Source organism: Natator depressus, chromosome 16 (assembly GCF_965152275.1).
Source record: "Natator depressus isolate rNatDep1 chromosome 16, rNatDep2.hap1, whole genome shotgun sequence".
NCBI classification, from domain to species: domain Eukaryota; kingdom Metazoa; phylum Chordata; order Testudines; family Cheloniidae; genus Natator; species Natator depressus.
Genome location: NC_134249.1, coordinates 25,578,644 through 25,604,785, shown reverse-complemented (window position 1 = coordinate 25,604,785; position 26,142 = coordinate 25,578,644). Strand labels below are relative to the sequence as shown.

Sequence of the window (26,142 nt, the reverse complement as noted above, 5' to 3'; positions counted from 1 at the left end):
AACTGCAGCTCAGTTCCTCATGCCTGGTTCTGGGCACGTTTCCGGTCGGATCATGCCTTTCAGGCCCCCAGCTCAGAACGACAGCAGGGAGCCTGCATGGACAGCGGCTCCCCCTTCCCTGAGACAGCCCCTCTGAGTGACTCTGGGAGGGCTGTGCCCGCGGCACCCCCCGGGAAGAGAATGCACTGGGTCCATGGGCTGCTGGCCTCGCCTCTGGCAAACGCAGACGTGGAACCAATGTGGGACATGGTGCCGTGGCGATGGGGCCTGGCAAACATGATGGGCCCAGCCTCTGGTAATGAACCAGCCCTGTGCACGTGCCTCATGATGGGCAGGATGCGTATCTGAGGGCAGGAGACTCACAGCATGATCCAGCAGAGGGGCTAAACTTGGGAAAGGCCCTAAACCTTCATACCCACAAACACCACTACTCCCCGGTGTCCGGCTGCCAGCAGTACTCAGCCAGTAACCCACAGCGCATGGTGCAAGCCGAATGAGTTAGACCCTCTTTGGTCACACACTGTCAGCCAGTTTATGCTCACATGGGAATTTCCCCTCAGCCCAGGTATCTGCCAGGCACTGTCTGCAGCTAGTTCTCTGTCTGTATCTCGCATGTGCGTGGCTCCTCCCCGTGACAGGACAGAGCTCACACTGGGCTTCTGTCCCCCAGTGGGATTAGCATCCATCTAAAAACCAGCTTTCCAGTCTGAACCCACCAAAGGAACCGTCTCTTGCCCTGCGTCTGTACAGCGCCGAGCACGCAGGCCCTGTCAGGAGAAAACCCAACCAGTCAGTGTAGGGCTGTTTCCACAGGCACTCGAGCCAATCGACTCCTTCACTGGGATATCTGGAGGAAGCCAGCACGAAAGGGCCAAACTCACATGAAGCAAATTAAAATGTGCGTGGAAGCAGCTCTGCTTGGACGCTGTGTGGGGACAGCTGCCCAGTTCTAACTGCAGCCCTGCATCGACATCCCTGTGGTGTCTGTGCGGTGGAGCCACTCGCCTTTACACACACAATGGGTCGTTTGTGAACGTGCGGACAGCAGGACGGACCCATTCGGGAAAGCACCTAAGCACAGGGTTCGCGCTTGACCTATGCTCACGCTGCGAGAAGGGCTTGGTTTGTCTAGTCCACGGTCTCAGAGCTCAGTCGTGCTGCTTATTGCCGTGTGAGTGGGGGCGTTCCCGGGTTTGTACAGCTGGGCATGCACAGAGCTGGGGCCTGGCCCAGCTCTACTGAACCCACTGCATCAATCCCACGGGATGACTCCATGCCCCTTCCTCTTGGCCCTCACTCACGGGTCATAAAGGCAGATATGCAGCCTGCCCTCTTGGCAGAGACCCCACTGACAAGGATTGTTCAGAACTGGGGCAACCGGCCACAAGTACCCCCCCTCTCCAAGCCACTGGAGGGGGGGACCCATCCTGGAGACAATGGGGGCCTGCTAAGGGGGCGAAGGGGCAGGGAGAATCCATAGGTACCTAGACTCATTTCTAGTTGTACTTGTTGGAGAGGCAGGTGTTCCTAGCATTGGGGAAGGGATGGAGATGGCTCCTTCTATCCAGAGCTACCAGCTCAGGGCCTGGTGCTAAAAGGACACTGGTCATGGGTCAAAAGGCAAGGGATACTCAAATCTCCTCCCCTGCTTGTCCATGGCCTGCCCAATCTAGAGAGGTCTCCTGTGCGCCAGTATGGGCCCGTGGTGCTGGAGAGAGGGGCAGTTAACATCCCCTTGGCAACGATGCCATCACCGGCCTTGCCAACGAGCTAGCAGCTGCACAGCCCAGGGTCAGCGCCTCCAGGCATAGGGAGCCGAGCCACCCGAGGACCGACATGGGAGGACAATGCCTGTGTGCAGGAGCTCTGAAGCTCCTCGCTGGGCTTTAGGGTTTGGCCAAGCCCAGGGGCTCAGCTGGCTGGAGCCTGGGATGTATGGGCCCACACGCTGGGCATGGACCCCCCCCGCAAATCAGTGATTTCTGTTAAATCATGCAGCGTGCAGCTCAGAGCTCAGGAGCACCCCGTGGCTCCCCTGGCCTAGGGCCGGTGCTGGAAGGGTCTGAGCGCAAACAGCCTTCGCCATGCTAAAGCCACCTCTGAAGGCAGAACAGAATCATAGGACGGGGAGGGACCTCAAGAGGTCATCTAGTCCAGTCCCCTGCACTCTTGGCAGGACTAAGTATTATCTAGACCATCCCTGACAGGTGTTTCTCTAACCTGTGCTTAAAAATCTCCAATGCCGGAGATTCCACAACCTTCCTAGGCAATTTATTCCAGTGCTTAACCACCCTGGCAGTTAGGAAGTTTTTCCTAATGTCCAACCTAAACCTCCCTTGTTGCAATTTAAGCCCATTGCTTCTTGTCCTGTCCACAGAGGTTATTCAGAACAATTTTTCTCTCTCCTCCTTGTAACAACCTTTTGTGTACTTAAAAACTGTTACGTCCCCTCTCAGCCTTCCCCTTTTTAATCTTTCCTCATAGGTCATGTTTTCTAGACCTTGAACATCACACCGCCCTACCTCTGACAAAGGCGCTTCCATCAGGGGATCTCGTAGCACTGAATGTAAGAGGGCGGTGTCATTATCCTCATTTTACAGACAGGAAACCGGGCACAGAGAGGGGACATGACTGGCCCACGGCCACTCATCAGGCCAGGAACAAAGTCAGGACTAGAACCCAGGTCCCCGGACTCCCAGTCCAGTGCTCTGCCCACTAGATCACCCTGTTACTCTGACACCTAAAGCCACACAAATGAAAACACATTTTTGCCATCACATCTAGATGACTGATTCTGTACAGTAAGCTATTTTCATCTGGACTGTAAGCTCTTCTAGGCAGGGGCTCTTCTTCTGGGTAGCACCTGGTGTCCTTTAAATAAAGAAATAATCATGTAGGCTTCAGGTAGGGATGGTCTCTTTTCTATGCTTGTATCATATCCAGCACCATGGGGCTCCAGTTCCAACAGGAATTTTTGGGTGCCACCATCTTATAAATATTTACTACTGATCACAGAAGTGGCAAGCTAAGTTATTTTCTAGCTGCAATAAAATGTTACATCACTAGATGGAGCTACATGACCACAAATTACTTTGTGACAAAACCTGCGATTCTTTAAAGTTAACCTTTACAAAAGGCAGTTGAAAAAAAGAAAAGTGAATACAGACAATAAGGGGCTAAGGAAATTTGCTGCCTTGGCAACTGACAAATGGGTATTTAGGTGCCAAAACCATAAGGAACTCCTGCCTTATTCACCTTATAAAGAAAGTGATCTATGGCACGCAGCTCCCAGGTGCAAATGGAATCTGTGCAAGGGAGGATGTGTCAAGAAGTCGTCTTCTCCACGAAAGCTTTTTAATTGGCAAACATGTCTTCATTAATTTTACCTCAATGTCGTGATGTCACAGCCAGCACTATCAGCCCCAAGCTAAATAAGCAATAAGCCTCATTTTTCAATACACAAACACATAAAGATGTCAGCTCAAACTGTTTACTAATTAACACTTAAAAAGACACAAATTAGATATGCGTGGCTAAGAGCAATTATAATCAAGACGAATTTCTCTAGTCATTTGGGAACAGAAAAAAATGCCTAATTGCTGGAACCAATGTTTTAAAAACTGAAATCATGCCAGTTAGCAAATATGTTCATTTAAAGAACATTTCATGTGACTACACTCTGGAGAATTGACTACAAACAGGAGAACAAGGAAAAATATTTCTGTATAAAATTAAGATTTCAAACTCTTGTAGATTTACAACTTCTTCATTAAAATGTTTGCAAAGAGCAGCCTATGAAAACCTGTAGCAATTAAGTGGTTAAATAAACTGCCTTCTTTGTCAATTTTAAGAGAATGATTAATATTACATGTTCACTTTACTAATTAGACTCTCACTAGACTTTTAGCTAAATGCCAAGTTAAAACTGAGTGGTGCATTCTGTCGAATGCTTGTGCTGAAAAGAGCTGGGAGCCCAATGGTCACACTTTATTGTTAACTATGTTACAGCATGGAGGTTTAAGGCAATATTGAGCCGTCTGATAAATTGCTCTTTACGGTCTGTGGTGTTCTGGGCGTGAACGGGGTTGAGGGCCCTCTTCACTGGCCGTAGGTGTCACTCTGACCTGTACAGAAGATGGTTTAACTTCTTGAGATCTTCTGGGGATTTCGTTACCAATGCATTACACAGGTCTCGCTATGCAGGGGCACATGCAGTGCATGACAAACAAGCACAAAATCCCTTCCTGGACCTGAGGGTGGGAACAGCAGGGTCTTTTCCGAATGTATAAATGCCCCCACAAAAGAAGTAAACTGTGCTCTGGTGACTAGGACACTCTCCTGGGTGTCAGAAGATTTGGATCCACTCCTGGCTTTGCCACTGACCTGCTGGCTGACCTTGGACAAGTTGCTTCTCCTCTCTTTGGCAGGCGACCCTTCCACCCTTTGGTTTGTCTTCTCTGTTTAGCGTGTAAACTCCTTGTGGCAGGGACTGTCTCTACAACGCCCAGCACAACGGCACCCTCATCCAGGTGGGAGTCTCTAGCCCCCAAAAAGCTGAAAGTTTGGTTTGTTCATGTAAAGGAGAAGGCTGTTATCACAGCCTGGAGAACGGCTGGTACAGTTGGCATATTCCACTATATAAAATGAATAATCATTCCTGGAATTCTTTGGGAATATTTCTGTGTGGCATGCAGCTCCAGGGAAAATGCTCTTACTGCGGTTGGAAATCCAGCAGGTTTGCTGTAATGGAGTATTGCTTGCAAGGGAAATAAAGCTACACAGAAATTCACAATATTTATATGCGCATCTCTTTGTATGCAGACAAGATGCTTCATCAAGGAATATGGGCTGCATAATTAAACTTTTCATTACTCTGAAACACATGCGGCCTGTGATGGGAGAAGGGGATGTTGGGATGGAAGGCTCCCTTTCACTGCAGCACAAAATGAGAGTGACACTCATGTTCCCTCATATAAGCTGGTTGGGGGGTGGCACACTGAAAAGCCTTCTTAATCCATGACTCTTTGGAGCAGTGCTTCCATGTCTGGAGGGCTCTCCCCCATCCAAGATCTTGCACATGGTGCTGGGCTTCAAACCTTGACTTTGAAATCTAACATCTTCTTAATCTGCCACTCTAGCAAGATAGACAAAACCTACCAACTAAAACATTGGTGCTCAGTGCTGATCCTAGCAACAGATGCTAACAGGTCAGGTCCACGTCAGGTGGAGCAGCAGCACCTGACACCAATCAGGCTTTGCATGGACCAAGCTGGCCTTCCTTCTGTGGTCTTTGTGATACACAATTAGATGCTGTTCTGCTTTTCACCCAGGGTACAGTTCATCTCTGTGCACCAGACCCTGTGCACCAGTGATATCCCAGGTATGCCCTCAGACAGGAAACTACTCTATACCCTCACTCTGCCATTTCTCAGTAAGAAAGGGAAAATAAACGCATTAACCTATTATCTTATATGCTATCTGTATGCAAGTGCCCCGGAGGAGCAAGTGACTGATGGTACAGAACAGCAAGGCTCTAGGATTTGAGCTGGCTTGTCACTGATACACATTTCCATGGGGGAAATGACGCGTGGGATACTCTGAGATATTCCACAGCCAGCTCGCCTGGCTGCTAAACCCTACTATATGTCAGGGCAAGGAATTATTCACAGTCTGGATTCACCTTAAATCTGAATAACTTGTTCCTGAAGATTTGTTAGCTTATAAATAGAGTCTTCCTTATTATGGAAATAAATATGAGAATTCCTAACTTCCCATAAAAATACTTGACTAATAAACCACTGTGTTTTGTTGTAAAGTCACCTATAATCTGCATGTGACACTCCTTTCATTTTTATGACATATTACAAATCAAAGACAAAAGAATTAGTCAGCTGTGTTTCTGCGTTGGCTACGATAGGTTCAGAAATTTTGCTGTGCCACATTGATTCACTTTGCCTTCATTCCGGCCATCCTTCAGTACAAGAACCTGTTAGCTGATAACACAAAAAGGGAATCCCAAAGGAACATGGTTCTACCAGCTCCATTTTTAAGACAAATATTCCTCTCAAAGGGAAGCTGCCTCTGAATAGCTGACGGCTTACCATCCTGCGGTACAGCGCATGCACACACTAAAACACTGCCTTAGGAAAACAGCAATTACACAAAACCAGAGGCGGACACTACTCTGGTTTGATCCTCTCTCTCTTTTGGAGGGTTCACAGTCTCTAAAATCTCAGCCTATTTGTTCCTGGTGACAAGTTACGTTCACCATCAAACTGAAAAATTATGAAGCAGTTTACCTGACACTGCTTAACTGAGTTCAATTGCTTCCTGAAATGGAAGAGGCAACCTCACACAAACAGTGCCCTGTTTGGGGAAACACGTAGTTTGTTAATAAGCGAGAAAGAAAGGTTAAACAAAAGAGACATCTGGAATTAAATGGAGGGTGCAGATTTTGCTGTTAGATTCAACACTTAAAGCTTCTTCTGGCACAAATCACAAAAGGCATTTGTAATTTTGAGCTTACTGTTTGGCTTAACTTAATGTTGACTTTACCCACCAGCAGTGACCTGGCAAAGCGAGCTAAACTCTTTCCATAAGGGAGGGAACCTTACAGCTACGCGAGCACAGATTTGGCTGTGCCTGTGCTCAGAGTCCCACAGGGCCACTTACCTCCTTTTCAATTTCTGCCAGGGACTTGATTGTGATGCCCAAGAGATCAACTTGCTGCATCTAAAAAAACAAAAACAAAACACCCCAAAGACCCCGGAAACATGCTATTTAGTTTTTAGAATAATTCAGCAGATACATTCTGTCACTGGAGAGTCAGAGGCACCAGGTGTGTGAAACCCTTTCCCCCAGTACACGACACGAACATAGAGGCAGGTGGACTATGGGCAGTGATTGCAATGCTTGCTTAAAACTAACCAGGATTATTTGCCATTCTTGACAGGGTCATTTTAAACTGGTAAATCCTTCGCTGTCTTCCTGACATAGAACAACGGCTATTGCATCACTGTGTGTAACACACCCTGGATTTTAGATGGCAGTGGGGACATAAGCAGGAGAGGCATTAGTTGTGGAAAAGCCTGACCACGCTGACCATCTGGTGGCAATGGTGTCACAGGAATCTTAAGGAAGGATTAGCATGGCCTAATGGCTCTCTGCATTTCTCCTAGCAGCAGGGGGATTCCAGTTCTCTGGGAGCGCGAGTGGAAGGGATGAACAATGTACACACAATCCTTTCCAGACAGCAGGGGCTGCAAAACCATCACATTTTACCTGGAGTTTCTATAATCACAAAACAAAACAAAAAAGATGCAACACCAGATGCAGGACGTGAAGAACAAGACACAGAAGACAGTTCTGTGTTTTCAGTTATAATTTCGTGTTCATTGATTTTTAAAGAGATATTGTTTGAGGTACTGGCTGGATTAGGGGAATTGTAATGGAATGTGGAGCTTTTCAGCTCTAGATTACAGTCTTAAATTAGTACCAGGCAAGCAGTACTCCAAAGTCCTTAAATGGCACTTATTTGGGACTCTCCAGGAAATCCATTCCTATGGACAGGTGTTCACAAAACACACCAGCACATTAGGAACTAACCAGCACCTGCTGACCATCACAGCAGATACACCCTGGACTGAACCGGACATGAGCCCTCTCCCTTCAGAAACACACACAGGTCAGAGTTTAGAAACCTCAGGGCAGGGCAGCATGAGAAGTTAACACGGTCACTGCCGGTGCCGAATCAACAGGGCTGTCCGTGCAGACCCTGAATTCACCACCAGCACGACGTTCACTTCAGAATTCAGCTGACAGCATCCTGCACACGGAAATGCAATCTCGCGTTGCTGCTGCACTTGATACACTTTGGCATACATAATCTCTCAAACCAGAGGGAAACATGAATACTAAAAACGTTTTTCTAGCCACGTTTCTATTGCCTGGACCCCAGCGGAGGTCCAGCTGTTGTATCATTAGGACATAACCACCTCGCTCAACTTTCTAGGCTGGAATTGGTAAACAGGACAGCACAGCCTCTCTCCACAGAAACTGGAATCCTGCCAGCGTAGCCATGGCAACCAAGCTACCTTGGGTCAGCTAAAGTTACTTGCACTCCACGTGCAAAATCACAAGCATTTTTCAAGATTAAGCAGCTTCCAGAAAGATGTAAGTGATGCATATTGTGTTTCATTGGAATGGAGGCACCGCCCAGGACTCTCAGCTGTAAGTGCAGTCCCAGAGCAATATTTCTATGACCCCGCGACCAGCATGTCAGGTCCTGGGAAAGCTGAGCTGCCGGTTCTAACAAAGATGTGGATGCAGGCTGGGAACAATTTTACTTTGGCTCAGCAGCAACAGGCCAGACCCACAATGGACCGTCCAGGGCTCCCACCAAAGAACTGAAAACCCCTCATTTTTAAACACAAATTACAGTAACGTGCTGGTTCGATCAAGTATTCATGGGCGATGGCAGCCCTGCCACCTTTGCTCCTGGGGAGGCTTGAAGGTGCCTTACCAGCCTCATACCACACTTGTGCAAGGTCTCACCGCAGCTTGGCATGGCTCTCTGCGGAGTTATGAAGAACAGGGATGAAAAGAACCCTGCAATATCTCTAACTCCCAGGGAGTGTCTGCAGTAGCCACAGTGTCATTAGCATTGCACTCAATTTCTGGGATCTGAAGGAACAGGGCCACCTCTATGCAGGGAAGGGACAAAAGATTTAATCTAGACTTGGAAAATCAGGTATTTGCTTTTTTTTTTTTTTTTAAACATATACAGACAGTCTCAACGCAGCCAGGAATTTACTCATGATCACCTCTATCTGGCGGTGATCGAGGGTTCAGCTAATAGAGGAATTTACTTTTAGAAATGATTTGGTGAAACAACCTAAACAGCCACACACGTCAAAGGAAAGTATTCTCAGGTGCATCTACGGTCACTATGGTGAAATTCACCCTTGTGCAGGTGGCCAGCACCAGGACTATGCACCAGTTATGTTCCACAACCTTAACTGGTGCCTATGCCTTGTGAGTGCCCTCCACATGCGGGCGAGCTTTACCCTAGAGAATGACGACAGTAACTTACCCCTTCAGGAGCGCAGGCAAACTTATCTGAGATCATAAAAGGCACTCCATCCATGGCTGAAAAATACAGATGAACAGAGAGTTGAAATCTTGCATCAATATTCTGATGTCCAATAACTTACTGCGTTTCCAGAAAGATACCACGTATGAATCGCATCGACATTTGGCAATAACATAACAGGGTGCAAATCAATCAGGGCAGACCTCTCTGCTAGCTCTCCCAATTGTACTGCCAGTTCAAAGCACAGGGGGGCAGTCAGATATATTCATGATAACATCCAATATCATTCTGGCCATTGGCACAATTTCATAGACTGTGTTCTATGAATCTGCTCCCAACTTGGTTGGAATGAATACAGAACCAGCCTCTCAAGCAGGACAGCGTCTGGAGCCCAAAACAAATGCAGCTGGCTTAAAAGGACAGACTTCCACTTGCCACTTACTGTGTAATAATAGTTTGCATATAAACTGCTACATAAAAAAAGAACTCTCATGATGTAGTACATTTTCCTAGTGAGAGAAAAATCAAATGTTTGGTTCAGAGGACAAGATGTTTTTTGCCCCCTAGAACACCAGGCACTAAGCACCCCTCAGGCAGACTTACGGGGGGAGGTTCGGAGAAACTTGTTTGCAATCCTTTAAAAAAAATCCTGACCCTAGAGATGAAATGGAGTCTCCCAGACCATCAGGATAAATGACCTTCCCTTGCCAGTCTACTACTGATGAAAACACTAGACAGCAAATAACCAAATGCAAATATAATACACTAAACACACAGTCCCCTGGAAGCAGATGCCCATGAAATCAGAGTATCCAAGACACCGGGAGTGGGGTCGCTGTGCAGTGGGCAGCGTTGAGTCACACTGCCCTGGCTCTCTTGGTTGCAGCACAACCGTAGGAATAGGTAGCGGGTTTTGAATATGCTTTGGGTTGTCTTCTCTTTTAAACCAGGATAAGAATCTTCATTGTACTGTCACTGCCTTTGCAACCCTCAAAGAGAGCTCTGAAAGGCACTGTAGCCCAGGTGAGCTAGTTTATTTTTGGAACCTGCATCTCTCAGCAATTCCCATAAAATTCTGAAAGAAGCACATTTCCAAGCCAGCACACTGAGTCTTGAATAGGCTTTACAATTTATCCACGCCGCTTATTTGCGTCAATCCTTCCAGCCCCTTTCCATTTCAGCTCTGAGAAAAAGAAGACTTGACCATGTCCCCAAAACAAGTTTAATGCTTGCAGTGGCCTCTACCCTAACTCCAAACAGGTTTTCTTCCGAAAAGCATCAGACCCAGGGCAGTGTTTCTTGGGCTCTCATGTGAAATGCCCAGGATTCTCGCAACTCTTTGGTTTGCGTGCCTAACATCAGCCAACATGGGGAGTTCAGGTGTTGGCTGTAGGAAGATTTTCATACATTTACAATTTTACGTGCACTTTATATAATTGTTCTTTGACAAACCAACTCAGATGGAGGCAGGGTGCTGTGTGGCAGCAACACACAGCCACGGTGTTACAACCACCAAAACATACAGAGGAGAAACGGTGCCACAGAGCCAAGCAAGTTCTCAAACCTGGGAGACTGGCAGCTCTTCTTACAGGGGCAGAGAGATGCCTTGGTCAGCCAGACAATGGATTTTGTTAAAGAAATTAAAGAAATAACCCAACACTCGTCTGTTTGTTCCTCTAACACAGCAAAACAGCCACAGAAAAGCATCACTAGGCTCCCTTAGTCTTTGAGACCGTCGTTAAAAAAATGCTGATACACAGTACAGAGAAACCCAGCAGATGAAAGGAAGGATGTGCCAAAGGCTCAGTAGCGCAATTAGCATTCTCCTAAACAAACGAGCTTCAACAGAGCTGTAATTAAGCAGGCCTGTAATTAAGTATATGCCCTTTATCATAACGATCATGCTTAAAAATGGCATGATGCATGGAAGTATGTTATTAATGCTGTAATCCCAAAGTGAAAGCAGCATACATAGGAATCAGCGTGTCAGGCCCGTCACTAGGCTGTTTGTAAAATACGTTAAAGGAAAAAATCAGAAAACAATGAGCTCATTCAGCTGTTCTTTTTATAGGCAGGCACTAGAAGTTGAGGATTTGAAATACTTACTGATTCAGGAGAGTTTAAACAAATAACGCACTAAGCTGTCATTGCCTGTCCCTCCACCAGTCCTAGACTGGGGGCAGGGAAGGGGGAGAAAGTAAAGTGTTTTTTTCCTACCAGCCCCGTACCTGTGTTTGACACAAGGGTCAGCGGTTTGGAGAGCGTGGGGCCAGTCCACAGAATGCACATTGTTTGGAACAGGACTGGGGCCCAGCTGGAAGCAGGCTGCTCTCCAACCAGTGTCTGTGTGGGAATCTCTCCTAACAAAACGAAGGGGTTTCAGCTGGTATCTTTACCCTGACTTCACACCTGAACTATTCTGTTGCCTGCCAAAGAAAATGCTCCGATGGGCATCACCACTGATTTGAAGAGTCCTGCACCTTGCCCCCACCTGTTGATTTCTGTAGGTTGAACATCAGTACACAAAGCACAGGTGGGACCACAACTGTTCCAACATGAGACACCATGCGAGAGAGATTTAAAATGCTGGGGTTTTTAGAAGCACTTTTTCCAAGCCCAGTTTTGTGAGCGTTTGTAGCAATTTTGGGGACAAAAGCCCAAATTTCCTTGCAGGAATCTGAATCCAGATGGCTAAAGCATGTTTGATATGGGGATATTTGATCCCACCACAATATTGAGTCATGTTCAATGAATGCTCACATTTACATTCCGCGGGCAAGGATTTCCCCCAAGCACTTCCTCCGGCACACCCTCGGCAATACTGCAACCGAAATAATCATTAACAACAAAGCACAAGGGACTGCAGGGAGATGGGGAGGCAGCCAGAATGTGGGTGTGGGGCAGAATGGAGTCACTGAATGCAAGAGTCATCCCCACTTACCGAAGCCTCCCTCCCTTTTCCACAGCACAGTGCCCCCTAGTAACCCTCAGCTAGCCCAGCATGCCAGCCAGTCTCCTAGAACGTGGCAGCTGGAGATTTGGTGGTTTCAGTCTTGTTTCCATCGAACAGGCAATCAGGAGACATGGCGCACCATCACGCTGGGACCCATTGCCACATAGGGCCAGACTCTACCCCAATTACTCCGGCTGAATAAGGCCACACTCTGCGAGTAGCTACAAGGACGTTAGTGGCACTGCTTTGCCCAATTCGATGTTAGTGCAAGTGTGGGTGGCAGAATCCAGGCCTCAAGTGTTTTTTTTCCAAATCACCATTAGCACTAAAGTGAAGTTTCTGGTAACTCACAAGGGAGGGGGAGGGTTTAATCAATGTGGATGTTAATTCCATATGAGGATGTTGTTGCAACATGATGACTGAGCAGAACAAAGACAAGGAAACAGTTTTCATGATCAGAGCTGCAGCAACTATCGGCTTGAGAGGTGCAGCGTATCGGTACCTGGCCACGGGTGCGATTCACTCAAAGTGCAGCGGGAGACGATACTGAACTGTGATTTACCAGCAGCCCGTTCATTTCAAAATGAAGTAAAATGAAATCAGAAGGAGGCTTTTAATTCGATGTCCCCTGCTCCAACACTGCGCTGAAAATAATCATAATCCACAACCTTTGATTCTCGTTTCCTGGTGCTTTTCTAGAGCTCTTGGCAGTCTGTGATTGGAACAGTGCCGAGCGAAGGGTCTGCATTCCGATGGCCACTTTCAAAAGTTGTTAGCAACTCCCAGGCCAAGCCCTGCAACGTTTGCTTTCGTTCTGCTAGAGGTTGCTCAAATGTTCCTTACAGACAAACTGTGCTACAGTCAACTGTATCCAGCAACACCGTGAAGGGACAAAACAGAGGGATGCTGGAGGATGGACAAGGAAACTCTTTCCAAAGCTAAAAGCTGGTGATTCACCATAAGAAGGGGACCCTAGGCTGGATGGTGTAAGCATTATTCACAATGGGAGGGTTCCATGATCTAACTTCCAAGTATTTATAGCCTTTATCAGGGATTCAGTTTAAAAACAAAGGAAACACCATGACCCTGCACATTGGCTAACGGCATTTAAATCACTCCAACAGGCAAAGCTTTTCAGATACCTAGATGCTCCTACATATTTTTCAGGGCTGCGTTAAGCTGGGAATGGAACAGCCAAAAAGTCAAGTAATTAGAAAAATGAAGGTTCCCAACAGCAACATAATCTCAGCCCCATTGCACACAGGACGTACAGAAGTTTTGTGTATTGCTTCTTCTGTTAAAAGGTTGCTTAATATACAGTACATGCACATGAGTGAAATTCTCCCCTAGCGCAAAAGATGGGGCTTCTGTGTGGCATAGGCCTTGGGAGAGACTGAATCTCCCTCAAGGTATCCAAGTTAACAGTCGTCATGGGAACTTGACCTTTGGAATTTCAGTCCTGTTTTGTGTTGCACTGGTGCAGGTTTTTAAAATGTGCACAGGCAGTGCTGCGGATGATCCTCCTTATAGCAAAGTTCTTCACAATTCTCGTTAAAGATTAATATTTTCCTTTGCTACGTTTGTAGTCTGAGAGGGCACTGTCTATTCTGACAGGATTGACCCACGTCTTCCATTCCTCCTTGGCTGGCTGTTGTCGATGTTCCCCTAAAAGAATGTCAGATATCAACTCCAGAGAGTCAGTTACCAGCCAGCCATCTGCTGAAGGGTTCATTTTAACTCAGACAATAGAAGGGAAGATCTAACAAATTATAAGCGGCAGCAAAACCTTAAGAATGAATTAACATCTAAGACTCTTGGATAACTGTAATATTTCCCATGCAAGACAGACCTAAAATAGAGCTTATTTTTGTGCATTTCTACTTCTACTTCTTCACCCCCCAAGACTACCAAGGAAAATCATCATCACCTTGGAGATGGCATTGTACAAAGAAGGTATGGCTCCCTACAGCAGCCATTCTGGGGACAAATAAATGGCAAGTATACAAAGAATCATAGAAGATCAGGGTCGGAAGAGACCTCAGGAGGTCATCTAGTCCAACCCCTTGCTCAAAGCAGGACCAACCCCAACTAAATCATCCCAGCCAGGGCTTTGTCAAACCAGGCCTTAAAAACTTCTAAGGACGGCGATTCCACCACTTCCCTAGGTAACGCATTCCAGTGCTTCACCACCCTCCTAATGAAATAGTGTTTCCTAATATCCAACCTAGACCTCCCACACTGCAACTTGAGACCATTGCTCCTTGTTCTGTCATCAGCCACCACTGAACACCCTCGCACCATCCTCTTTGGAACCCCCGTTCAGGCTGCTATCAAATCCCCCCTCACTCTTCTCTTCTGCAGACTATATAAGCCCAGTTCCCGCAGCCTCTCCTCATAAGTCATGTGCCCCAGCTCCCTAATCATTTTTGTTGCCCTCTGCTGGACTCTCTCCAATTTGTCCACATCCTTTCCGTAGTGGGGGGCACAAAACTGAATGCAGCACTCCAGTGGCCTCACCAGAGGGGAATAGTGCGGGGACGGATAGCTCAGTGGTTTGCGCATTGGCCTGCTAAACCCAGGGTTGCGAGTTCAATCCTTGAGGGGGTCATTTAGGGATCTGGGGCAAAAATTGGGGATTGGTCCTGCTTTGAGCAGGGGGTTGGACTAGATGACCTCCTGAGGTCCCTTCCAACCCTGACAGTCTATGATTCTATGAATCACTTCCCTTGATCAGCTGGCACTGCTCCTACTAATGCAGCCCAATATGCCATTAGCCTTCTTGGCAACAAGGGCACACTGTTGACTCATATCCAGCTTCTTGTCCACTGTAATCCCTAGGTCCTTTTCTGCAGAACTGCCGCTTAGCCAGTCAGTCCCCAACCTGTACCAGTGCATGCGATTCTTCCGTCCTAAGTGCAGGACTCTGCAATTGTCTTTGTTGAACCTCATCATATTTCTTTTAGCCCACTCCTCCCATTTGTCTAGGTCACTCTGGACTCTATCCCTACCCTCCAGCATATCTACCTCTCCCACCAGCTTAGTGTCATCCACAACTGATGACAAAGGGAGAGAGAGACCATCTATTATATATGGTAAGTAAGTAGAAATAATAATAATAAATAAAATAATGTAAAAGACTCATCAATAAAGTCTCTGCACTAAAACATTCCAAAATATCAATTAAAGTTATTAGCTGAGAGATTAAATATTAAGACCCAAATCCTGTATCTGTGTGGCTGGGACCCACCAGGGTCCAGCTGCATAGTTGCAGAATTAGGGCCTTTGAGATCTGTCACCTGATCTATAGCATAGCATCACACCAATTGTAAATAGCCGTGAGGAGTGTGACGACTTGGTAGAGGGAACCAGCAAATCAGATAACCTCTACACAAAGGAGAACCCTGGTTTGTATGAGAGAGTCCCTAGGAATAGCCCCCAAGGGAAAGAACTAGAGAAAACAGGGTCTCCCTTGGCAGAATAAAACATTTCCCACATTTTTCAGGAGGTGCCAGCAGCTCTCTAACAACTGCAGTTCCAGGGCCTGTGCAGCAAGTTAATTCCATCACATTTTCTTTCCCTTGGGCTGGTTGCAGGAGAAACAGAGTGGCCTGAACTGTTCCCTTGGGGCATGGAACACATCTGGTGTTTGACACGGCCACCGAGAAAGACTGCTCCCATATCCGAGGTGACGTCTTTGAGAAACCAAGACAAACACTCACCCAGCGTGCTTTGTCTTGAAAGACTAAATAATCAGCGACCAATCTATGGGCAGACTGAATAGGAGTAACAACTAAGCCAAAGTTCCCAGAAACCAAAACCAGAAACTTTTATTTCTACAGATGATGCCTGTTGGCGTCACCCTCTCACCCGTACACTACTCTCTTCCTCCTTCCATCACTGGGTGCTACGTACATGTGGAAAGCTCCCAAGGAAAGCTCCCAGAGTTGTCCAAGGATCTAGTAAACTCATACTAAGGCAGTGACTGACTTTGCAAACCTTCTGGGTTCAAGCGATTCTCAGCCAACACTTGTTGAGGAATCATGGCTTAGTTATATACCTGTCTCTTTTGGGAGAGTGCTACAGAATTTAAACAGGCAAGAAATCAATAGGGATCTGCCAAAAATCAATTCTAAAGATCTGCAATATTTAACAGAGAACGGCGTTCTTTCTATGGGTTTTTAAAACTATCCTATAGAAAGCTACAGTAGGGATACCTTTTCCCATTAAATTCCTCAGGGTGATGCAGAAGTCCTACAGAAAGATTATCATTCTCTATTAAATTCTGTAGGGCTTTTCCATAACTGTGTGAAGTTCATAGTAATCATGTAGATTTGAAATGTATTTTGAGATTGTATCAATTTCAGTATCTAAACAATAACCCTGCCCAAACCCACATGTAAAGTGACTGGAATAGTCTCTTCGTCCTCAAAAGATCCCAGCAGTTAGTACAACCCCCGACCCCGACACACCCCACCTCTGAGTGTGCCAGCAACAAGTTCACTCACTGTCCCTGGACAATTCATGCCTTCCTATTTAAGCTGAAATCATCACCATGCTGGGATGGCTAGTTCACTGATGGCATGTGGCTCCCCTGCACTGGAGAGAGACCAACGCTTTTCATATATGGCAGGCTTCCAAACAGTTGTGTAAGAGCAATGACTTTTGGTTATTACTGACCAGACATGGATTGGAACCAGTGACCCTGTCACTAGAGGTTTTAAAGAACAGGCTGGACAAATGCCTGTCAGGAATGGTCTAGATTTACTTGGTCTTGCCTCAGTCCAGGGGCTGGACTCGATGACTTCTCAAGGTGTCTTCCAGGCCTACACTTCTATGATTCTATGACCTAGCAGCGACACATATTCTGTATCCAGACACCATTTCCCTGCGTTGCCTAGTCTTTGCCTAGGTAGATCTGACAGGCATCAGTACAATATCTCTTCCTATGAGAAATGGACGGGAATAATCTAAGGCTAAGGGTTTTCCTTCTGAAACAAAAGTCACTAGAAACTCTAAAGCCAAGAAACCCAATTCTCTCCTCATAACAGTGCAAATCAGGAGCCATTCCATGTGTGAAACCAGCTTGAGAAAAGAAACAGTCTCACGGTATTGGAAAACAGAGAATTTGAAATGCAGGGAGGGAAAGAAAGGATAGTTGTTTTCTTCCCTCCGTGTAACTATGTCTATGGCATCTGTATCAGACTAGTGAGGTGCCTGCACCCTTCTCAGATTAAAACTGAAAAAGCAAACAGGAATTTCAGAAAGAAAAATGTTTTCAACTGTTGTTTATTATCTCCCAGGTATAGCTCCTCCCCAAGAGTCACATTCAATTAGCTCATTCACTGGAATTGGATACAGGAGGAACAGGGAGCTGGAAGTGAGAATCCCACTCCTACAAAACACAAAATGTGATGGAACGAATTTCCCAGAGAATTCCCCCAAAAGGAAGTAGCAGATGACAGAAGCTAGGGCCAAAATGACAATCTCATTTGATGTAGAACTGCAGAATAGTGAATTCATTTTTAACGGATCTGATACGTCTCCAAGTGCAATTTGTTGTAAATTACAAAGATTTAATATTAACCTTTAAAGGGCATGTCACAAAACTATATCCTATAAATACAACTTGTTAGTTCACTTAGAAATTCTCTCTTTAATATGAAAAACCTCACCCCCCACTGTCACCTTTCTTTGCTTGCTGTACGATGCTGCCTTCTTCCTAATGCTGTAGATTCCAACTAAATCTCAGTTGTCAAATTAGTAATTCATCTTCCTAGAATAACGATATTTTTAGCAAAGCTACCAGATTTAAATAATCAGATCTGCCAATGCTACCCTAATTTAACCAGGCTGACGAACTTTCATAGGCAGCATCAGCTAACATAATGAGTTTCTAGATGACAAAGCATTTAAGACTGGAGTTCACTACACTACTCACTATAATAAGCACTTGTTCTTTTCTACAATGTGCACATACAAGAGGAATCTAAATAATAATTGCTCTTATTATCTTGAAAAATATGTGGTGATTAATAGTGATTATAGAAATCTGTATAATTGTTCACTGAAACCTCCAGTGATCAGATGCATTCTTAAAACGTCCATTAATAATGAACTTTATAACAAAGAGCATCAAAACTCAAGCCAAGCTTTTGACCATTTAAAAAATGATGAACATATGATTTCAAATATTTTAAGTTTTAACTCTTTTTATGCCCCCTCTGCGAAAGGTTCTGAGATACCCTCGATATGATACATATGTCATTGTGGTTCACAGCACCAAGTTCAACCTGTTATTTATGCAAATAATTAATTACTCTTGTAGCCATCTAGCAGTTTGTCATGACACGTTAATGACTTGATAGACTTCTATGAACTAGTGAACACAGAGCAGCAGAGCGCTTTTATCGTCGTTTAATTTAAAAACGATCCTGTGTGAAATTATCTAGTCGTGAGTGATGGAAGCATAAAGAACAGACTCAGCAAAGCTTCTTTTGGATCATTGCTTTATTAATGGTAACGTCAGGGAAATGAAAAATGCTAACATTGTCATATTTAGCTCCTGGGTATAGATGAATAGCTGCTTTAGTGCTTGGAGGGTTCAGTGTGCACACTGCAGTGAGCACTAATCCTTCACACCACTGTGGAGGGAAATGCAGCCACGGAGGAGTTTATGTCCCTAGAGTCCCAAGGAAACAACAGCCACTTCTGCACTGAAATTCTCACCCTAGGATTTGATAGCTTTGAATTTCTTTTATTGCTTTCTTTTCACAAACTTTTATACAGGAATTTTCAACAGCTGATACTAAAAACCTACAAAAACGTCCCTCCTGATTGCGTGAAAATTAACCATTAAATTCAATTTAAAAAACCAACAACACTGAATATATTGCTGCCACTTTTAACACTTAAGTTACCTTAGCCTCTACAACCAGCTTCCTGCGATAGTATAACAGTCCGCAAGCCTCTCTCCAGCTCCGAAAGCACCGTGCAGGGTTTGTGTTTCACGAAGATGAGGATCTCAGAAAATAGCTTCAAACAGTCTCATAAAAATGGCAAAGCTCACCTGGCTAAAGACCACATCATTTTCAGCTGAACAGCTAACAGAGGGAAATAATGTCTTCACTGGTTCCCCCAAGAATTTGGGACTACATGGGAACAAGTTAATGATTGGCACAGGACGTGGGCAATTCAGGAGTTCAAATCTGGCAGCTCCCCACACAAAGGGATCACTATCCAGCGTGAAATTAAATGAATATACTACAAAAAGACACGATGCTGCATTTGCGGATACCTCGGACAAATGCTAAAAGATACTGTATCCGATACGGTAAAAGACCGTAAACTCAACGTATTGCCCAAGGACTTTGGGGTAAGGACTTAATATGTTTGTGCGGCGCCCAGCACAATGTGGTCCAGATTTTGGCTGGCATCTCTTGGTGCTACTGTCATATAAATAATCAATCCTATTAATATGGAAACTTGGCCATGAGTTGTCTGAGGCTTGGATTTTCAATGGGAGCTAAGGGCACTATGTACTCAAATCCCATTGCAATTCAAATGTGAGCCAAACACCTAACTCCCTGAGGGTCCTTTGCAAATCTCAACCTTGGTGTCTATTCTTTGGGCAACCAACAGCAACGGCGTATGTGGGGCGTGTGCAGGATTCAGGGACAAGTGCCACCTCCTGATAAATCTGCTGTGAACATGCAGATGGTTTTCCCTTTAGAAGATATATACTCTCTGTAATTATGATTATTAATTAGGGGGTAATGACAATGGGTTCAGTGCTTTACAAGGAGCTCACAGTCTATGGGACAGACCTGCTGGGGACTCAGAGGAGGAGGAGAAGTGATGTTTCCAGTGTAGAACAGGTCGGCTGCCTACAGACACATGCTAGGATAGAATTGTGTGTGTGAAACCTCGCTTCTGCTAGAGGCAGAAGAGTCTGACAAGCAAGGATACGCCAAAGCCGGGCCCGGAGTAATCCCTCCATCTGATGCCAATTGTGCCCTCTCTGCTAGTTTTCACGCACACCATTCCAGCAGTGGCGGTTATTGGCACTGCTACTGGAAGGAGACCAACTAGCCTGCGTTACTAGCTGGAGTTGAAAGTGAAGTTAGCAGTGTGAATGCCAAAAGGGGAGTTGGAGAAGGCAGGAGCTCTAAAGGGCCAAGTTCTGCTCTCAGGTGAATGGCACAGACCCACTGTCTGGAAGTAATGTGCCTGGAGCGCTAGTGACCCTTATGAGCGGGCTCGGGGTAACAGGGTGTCACAACACCGCCCATACTCATCTTGCTAAGGAAGCTGCACTGTATTCAGTGTGTCTTTCATCCTCTGCATTTCTGTTGCTTGATAATTATCCTTGCACAGCATTATGTTTCTCTAAGAAACAGAAATGTCTTGTCCTTCCTCTCCAATGCCCTCTGAATCCTGCAGGGCCACGAGTCCTCTCAATTGCAACTGGACTCCAGGGAGCTGGGGTCATTCAGTACCTAGGATCAGGCCCCCTGCCAAAGCAACGTTTTAGCAGCAGTAAGAACAACAGGCTGTGCAGGGCAGGGGAAAAGGAACAGGGGCCACCCCGTACATCTGGCCATCACTCACAATTTTAGAAAATGTTTTGTTTTTTTCTATTAGCACATGAGGTTTTGCAGTTGGTGGGCGGAAGCCCCACACAGCATGGATTGGGGCACATTTGTACTTTATGTTTTGGCTCGTTCTTACCCACTGCCCTGTAGCTTTTCATCATTTAAAAGGCTGCAGGACTCCGCAATATTGCTCCACTTTGCCAAGTGAGTATTGTCTGTCGACAAAGGCGTGTGACAAGACTGATGGGAACGCTTTCCTTCTGCAGCATTCCTGGAGAATGCAATAGGGACAAAGCCAATAGGGTTCTACAGAAACTACTTTGGAAAACCATTAGAATTTAATGGAAAAGAATCTTCTCTGGATGATAAGCACCTTGGGGCAGGGACCATCTCTTTGTTCTGTGTCTGTACAGCACCTGTGACAAACAGGTCCTGGTCCACGACCTGGCTCTTATGCCCTATGGTAACACAAATACTAAGAGCTTTCTTTTCAAGCCATCCTAGAGGATTCAATAGCAGAGACATGATAATCTATTAAATCCCAAAGAATTACTCAAGAACTGAGAAAGAGGTTAAAATTCCCATTGATTTCTATAAAACTTCTCTATAATCCTTGTCTTTTGGAACAAAGTGTTTTATTGCTACGTCTGACACTTTATTTAACTTCCAACATACCCAAAGCTTTGGTTCTCATCAGTGCATTTCTACCTCCTGCTCAGAATCTCATTTTTAGCAGAATGTTATCCTTTTTACGAACAATGCTTTACTAAACACATGGGAGATTCTGCTGCACACCAAGGTAAACGATGGGCAAAATGTCATGTGATCTCTGTACAGAGGAAAATTATTCATAAATATGGAAAAACACTTTACACTAGCCTGCAATGGGTCGCGAAGATCACAGGAGTATTTTGGAATGAGCCACATTTTCCATCCTGAACAGAGAAGCCCCCTACCTTTGAATTTCTGTCCATAGTGGTCAGAACATCAAGCCTGAAAAGTAACACATGTGCGTACAGGATGGAGAATGTGGCTCATTCCAATTGCACATTTGCACATCACTAACTAGAGCAAAAGAGCAGCAACCTCCACCAAAAATCTGGCCCAACCCTCTCCCAATAAATTCGCCTGTCATTGCCAGAGGCTGTGTTTGTTGATGGATGGGCTGAAACACCTCCCCACCCCCCACCTTCAGCTTTTTTTTTTTAAACAAAGAAAAGTCCCTACATGTTAAGAAACTGACCCCTGTTTATTGTGGCCTGTCTCCAGCTTCTCTCCCAGCCAACAGAGCAGACATACTGTAAATAATTTCTCAGACCAGGAGACGGGGGAAAGACAAAGTTACTCCCTAACCCAATAGGCTTCCATGACATGACAAATAAGCTGCAGCCTGACAATGTCTCCAAGACATATTGTAGTTTACTTTGCCGTTCGGGCCGGCCATCTGTGCCATTCCAACAGAGGCTGCCTTCACAGGCTGCTGGAAGAGGACTAGCGAGAGTCCATCAGTCCCCGAACAGCTCAGTAGACTCCTCCAGTCATTAGTCAAATGGCCTAATGAGAGCAAGTGAAAGCAGCCCCCTACCACCAGGAGCATTTTGGGAGGGGAGGAGCCCGTGACCTGTACTAAGAGAACAAGGACAGCCCTGTGCTTCGCATGGTGAGGAGAACAGGGGGTTCTGATCAGACGGGGGATGCTGGTGAGCTGTGAACGGGAATGTGAGGTTTTCTCCCGGGACACCTAGGTTCCTTTTTGTTCTGGAGATATGTAAGGCAAGGCTGAGTTACTGATGTCCTGGCCCCAGAGCTTGCTGGTCCTCTGGCCCCAGTGGAGGTTAGAGCAGCAGGGGCAATACCCTGGCACGAGGTTCACAATGGACAGGGAAGGATCGGGGGTGTGTGTGTGTGAAGTGAGCTCCACAAATCCCTCTCCTGTCCTGCTTATGTCCCGCCTCTGGAGCTCCCCTGACCTGGCCTCCCTCCCTTTACGCTGGGGTGGCACAGCCCTCCATGGGCAGAGAGCTTGCCCAGGCAAGGGGAATTCCCCACTGGCTATTTCAAGTAGTTGTGCATGGCACAATCTGGCCTCAGTAGACCAGACAGCCTGGCCCCAGAACGTGAGTGATAGAAAGAAGATGGTCAAATCCAGACCTTCTGTTCTAACCCACGGAGACAGGCGGGCATTCAGAAGGGGTTGGATCACTACAGCTTAAGAATCTCTGCATCAGAGCACCAGCCTGCTCAGCTGGGGGCAAGTTGGCAATCTGAGATGGGGGAGAAGGCATGAAATGAAGCAGCTCGCAGCTCCTGTGGAGGAAGAGGAGTGTTCTCAGACAGTGAGTGTTGCATGCTCGGATCCCCCCTCACTAAAGAAGGTGGCCAGGCCTCTCTTGTTAGAGCAATGTGGGCTGAGTACAAGGATGGGAAAGACTCCAGTCACCCCAGCCATAGGATAAACACATGCACTTGCTTGTTATTCTCTCCTTTAATCTTAATACTGAATACACTCACAGACCATCTGCCCCAGGGCACTGCTGGGTAGGCTGCCCTTGTGCACCAGGCAGCGAGATCTGAAAGTTTAGCGCCGTGTTACTGAGCTCAGCCTGTTCATTCCCTTACTCCGACACTCAGCTATTTGATGTCTCTGGCATCACTTTTGCCTACACCGTTTCAGAACCTGCCTAATGCACATACAAATTAAAGCGCTGAACCTTTATGCAAGCCCCGGGCATGGCATTTCCTCTTTCCGGTTCACCGGAGAACCGCCTGCTCTGCCACAGTGGCAGAGTGTGATCTAACATGGGTTTTGAGTCAGGAGCGTGGCAAGCCTGCAGTGGGTTTTCTGGTTTGTAACAGTTCCCCAAATTAAAATGAGCCCCAATCGGACTCTTCCCTCTCTGAGACAATTCTAACAAGGCACTTGCTGCGCCCCAGAAGAGGAACAATCTTGGGCCAAGATTAGTGGCATTTTTAAAGGAATTCCCTTAGACTATAACCTCAGGAGGAGGAAAGAGAATCCTTATCTTCACATGAGATATAAAGCATACTTTCTGTAATTTCTAATTCCGGAAGCCAGAAACCCATTGGTGTGTGTGTCCTTCACATTAGGAACAACAGAGAATACGAGCAGACAACTCACGCCGTGACTAACAAGCGACAGCCACACAAGGGCTGAGGCCTACTTGGCAAGCTCTTGTCCAGTCAGAAACAGTAAACTGGAGACGCTTCAGACTAGTGGATGTTGCTAGCTCACCCCATGCCCACACTAGTAACTGTGATGAATGGATGCCTTCACGGTTTTGGAAAGAAGGCTCAGTATGGAGATAGCATTGGAAGGTCTCTGTTTTACTTGGAACAACGTTAATTAAAAGCAGAAGACGGGTGTTTGTCCCTACCAGACTGCATTATTAAAATTCCTTTTGTTAATTTGAACTCAATCCTTAGAATTTCTCTACATCTTTGCTGGGTTTTGCCACTAACTTGCTGCAACATGGGAACTTCCGTGCTGAGAGATCCAGCAAACAAAAAACTTTTTTAAAAAATATACCTGGCTTTGATTTTGTTAAAAAACAAAAATGTCAAGGGCAGAATGGGGACAGCTAAGCAACCCCTCCCAGCTGTGGCTGCACCAGCATCTGCAGGAAGCAGAGACACTTCAAATGTGTCCTTCAAATTGCAAGTGTTTACAAACTAAGATATTGATTTTATTATTTTTTAATAAAACCTTCGTTAGAAGTCTTCCTCAAATACTGAACTTCAATGATCTCACCTGGGGAAGTGCCACTTCCTGGCAACAACCGTTAATGAATGACACCAGAGCAGGTACAAAAGGGGCTAGTGGTACTGGAGGCTTGCAGAGTCTGAGAGATGGAGAGAGAAATGGTGTCTTTGAGGGCTAAGTGAGCCTCTCCCAAAGCGGTATGAAGCTGTGCATTTTCCTCCACTTCTGATACATTGGGCTTTGAGCTGAAGGAGAGAATAGGCATTTTTCAATTACCATCAGCTCTAAATTTAATGAGACAGACTCCTTGGAACTCATTAAACATGTAAATATCTGTCTGTATCATAGGCACATAGAGCTGCAGGCACGTGCAACTTGGTCTGACACCTGAAAAAACAATATCAAGCAGTGCCCAGAATAGCAGTAGCGTTTCACGATTTGAGGTGACAAACACCTCTCTCTCTCTGATGAGCCTTTACCTTGATCAGCAACGGCTGCTTCCTTACAGAGCTCCTGGCTTTTGATTTGAATTGTTTTCAGCCCCTCGGTTAGAACTTAGGCACATTTAGGAACATGCTGCATTGTGTGATAGTATCGTGCTGTGTGGGCTTGGCTTTTCCTTTGCTCCGACAGACACAGGATCATGTAGTGCCTTGCTCAATGTACTTCTTCCAGGGAGATGCTGCATGATCCAAAGCTCATAATGAAGTGCTTGGAACTTGCCTTTGAAGTGTCTCATTAAACAAGGGATGAATTTGTACGATGAGATGAAACAAGGCAAAGTATTAACAGTGGCCACTGTTCTGTTTTATAGAGGGTCTTATACCACTCTCTTCACACAGTAGAACAGCCCCTTCTAGCCATGCATTCAGTGAAGTGACTTACGGCCATTACATGTGGTTCATTCTCAGATCCTCTCCCCAGGGGAGAGCTGTGCGTGCAGTGTAGTGTTTTGTTTCGGCAGGGCTTTATTTTGGAGGATTTCATCTTCTGAAGTGTACGTGCTGTTTGGTGTTTATGGTATCGCAGACTTGTGGGAGAAGACTGAGTGGCTGCCGCCTGGAAGTATCATGCTACAGAGAGCCAGACAAAGTAGAGGCAGGCCTTCCGCAAACGTGAACGGGAGGAAAAGCCAAACCTGTTTCTCCCAGAGCAGCACTGAGGATTAAATGATCCCTTGGTGGGAAGCATCCTGCTAAAAAGCGAGCTGGTCTGTGACATTATCAGAGCAAGACCAGGGTGCTTCCCATATCTGTGTTGATTGCACCTGTCCAGACACATTCCTGGGCTAGCCCAGGCCTGGACTGCCATGCAGCAGGGAGACCCAGACCCCCTTCCCAGGAGAGCAGGAGTTTTATTTATTTACATGTTGCCATCTGCCCCATCTTCAACACTAAGGTTGCCTCTGCATGGAGACAGACAGAAAAGTTAAGGCAAATCAATTAAAAAGCGTGAAGCCAAAACTCAAAGCATGTCAACCCACTCCCTGTGGATACTCTCATTCAGGAGTAGAGAGCCCTCCGATTGCTTTAACTTTATCCTCCCAAGAAGGATTAAATTACAGCAAACTAAGGACACTTCACTCCTGAACAAGAGCATCCACACCGGGGCTAATGAGCTTTCACTTACACACATTGACTTTTCACCGTCAGCTGATTTGCCTTCGCTCCCCTGACTGTCCCTGTGTGCACAAGCCAAACAGCATGTGGGCTGTGTTGCTATGCCCTTTGGCCTTCCTCACTTCTCCCCTGGCCTCCTGTGGGCAACTCACCCATAGCATCCTATC

The 26,142-nt window shown here is 46.0% G+C and overlaps 1 protein-coding gene across 6 annotated transcripts in view; it reads right to left on the bottom strand.

The window, feature by feature from the left end:
* MVB12B (multivesicular body subunit 12B) overlaps nucleotides 1-26,142 on the bottom strand; it is a 110,400-nt gene that overhangs the window by 6,508 nt on the left and 77,750 nt on the right. For all 6 annotated transcript variants that reach the window (XM_074973997.1, XM_074973998.1, XM_074974003.1 and 3 more), the window contains exons 8-9: nucleotides 9,092-9,147; nucleotides 6,673-6,732 (exon numbers count right to left, since the gene is read on the bottom strand). In XM_074973997.1, the coding sequence (XP_074830098.1) occupies nucleotides 6,673-6,732; nucleotides 9,092-9,147 (116 nt within the window). The remainder of the gene's footprint in view (nucleotides 1-6,672; nucleotides 6,733-9,091; nucleotides 9,148-26,142) is intronic.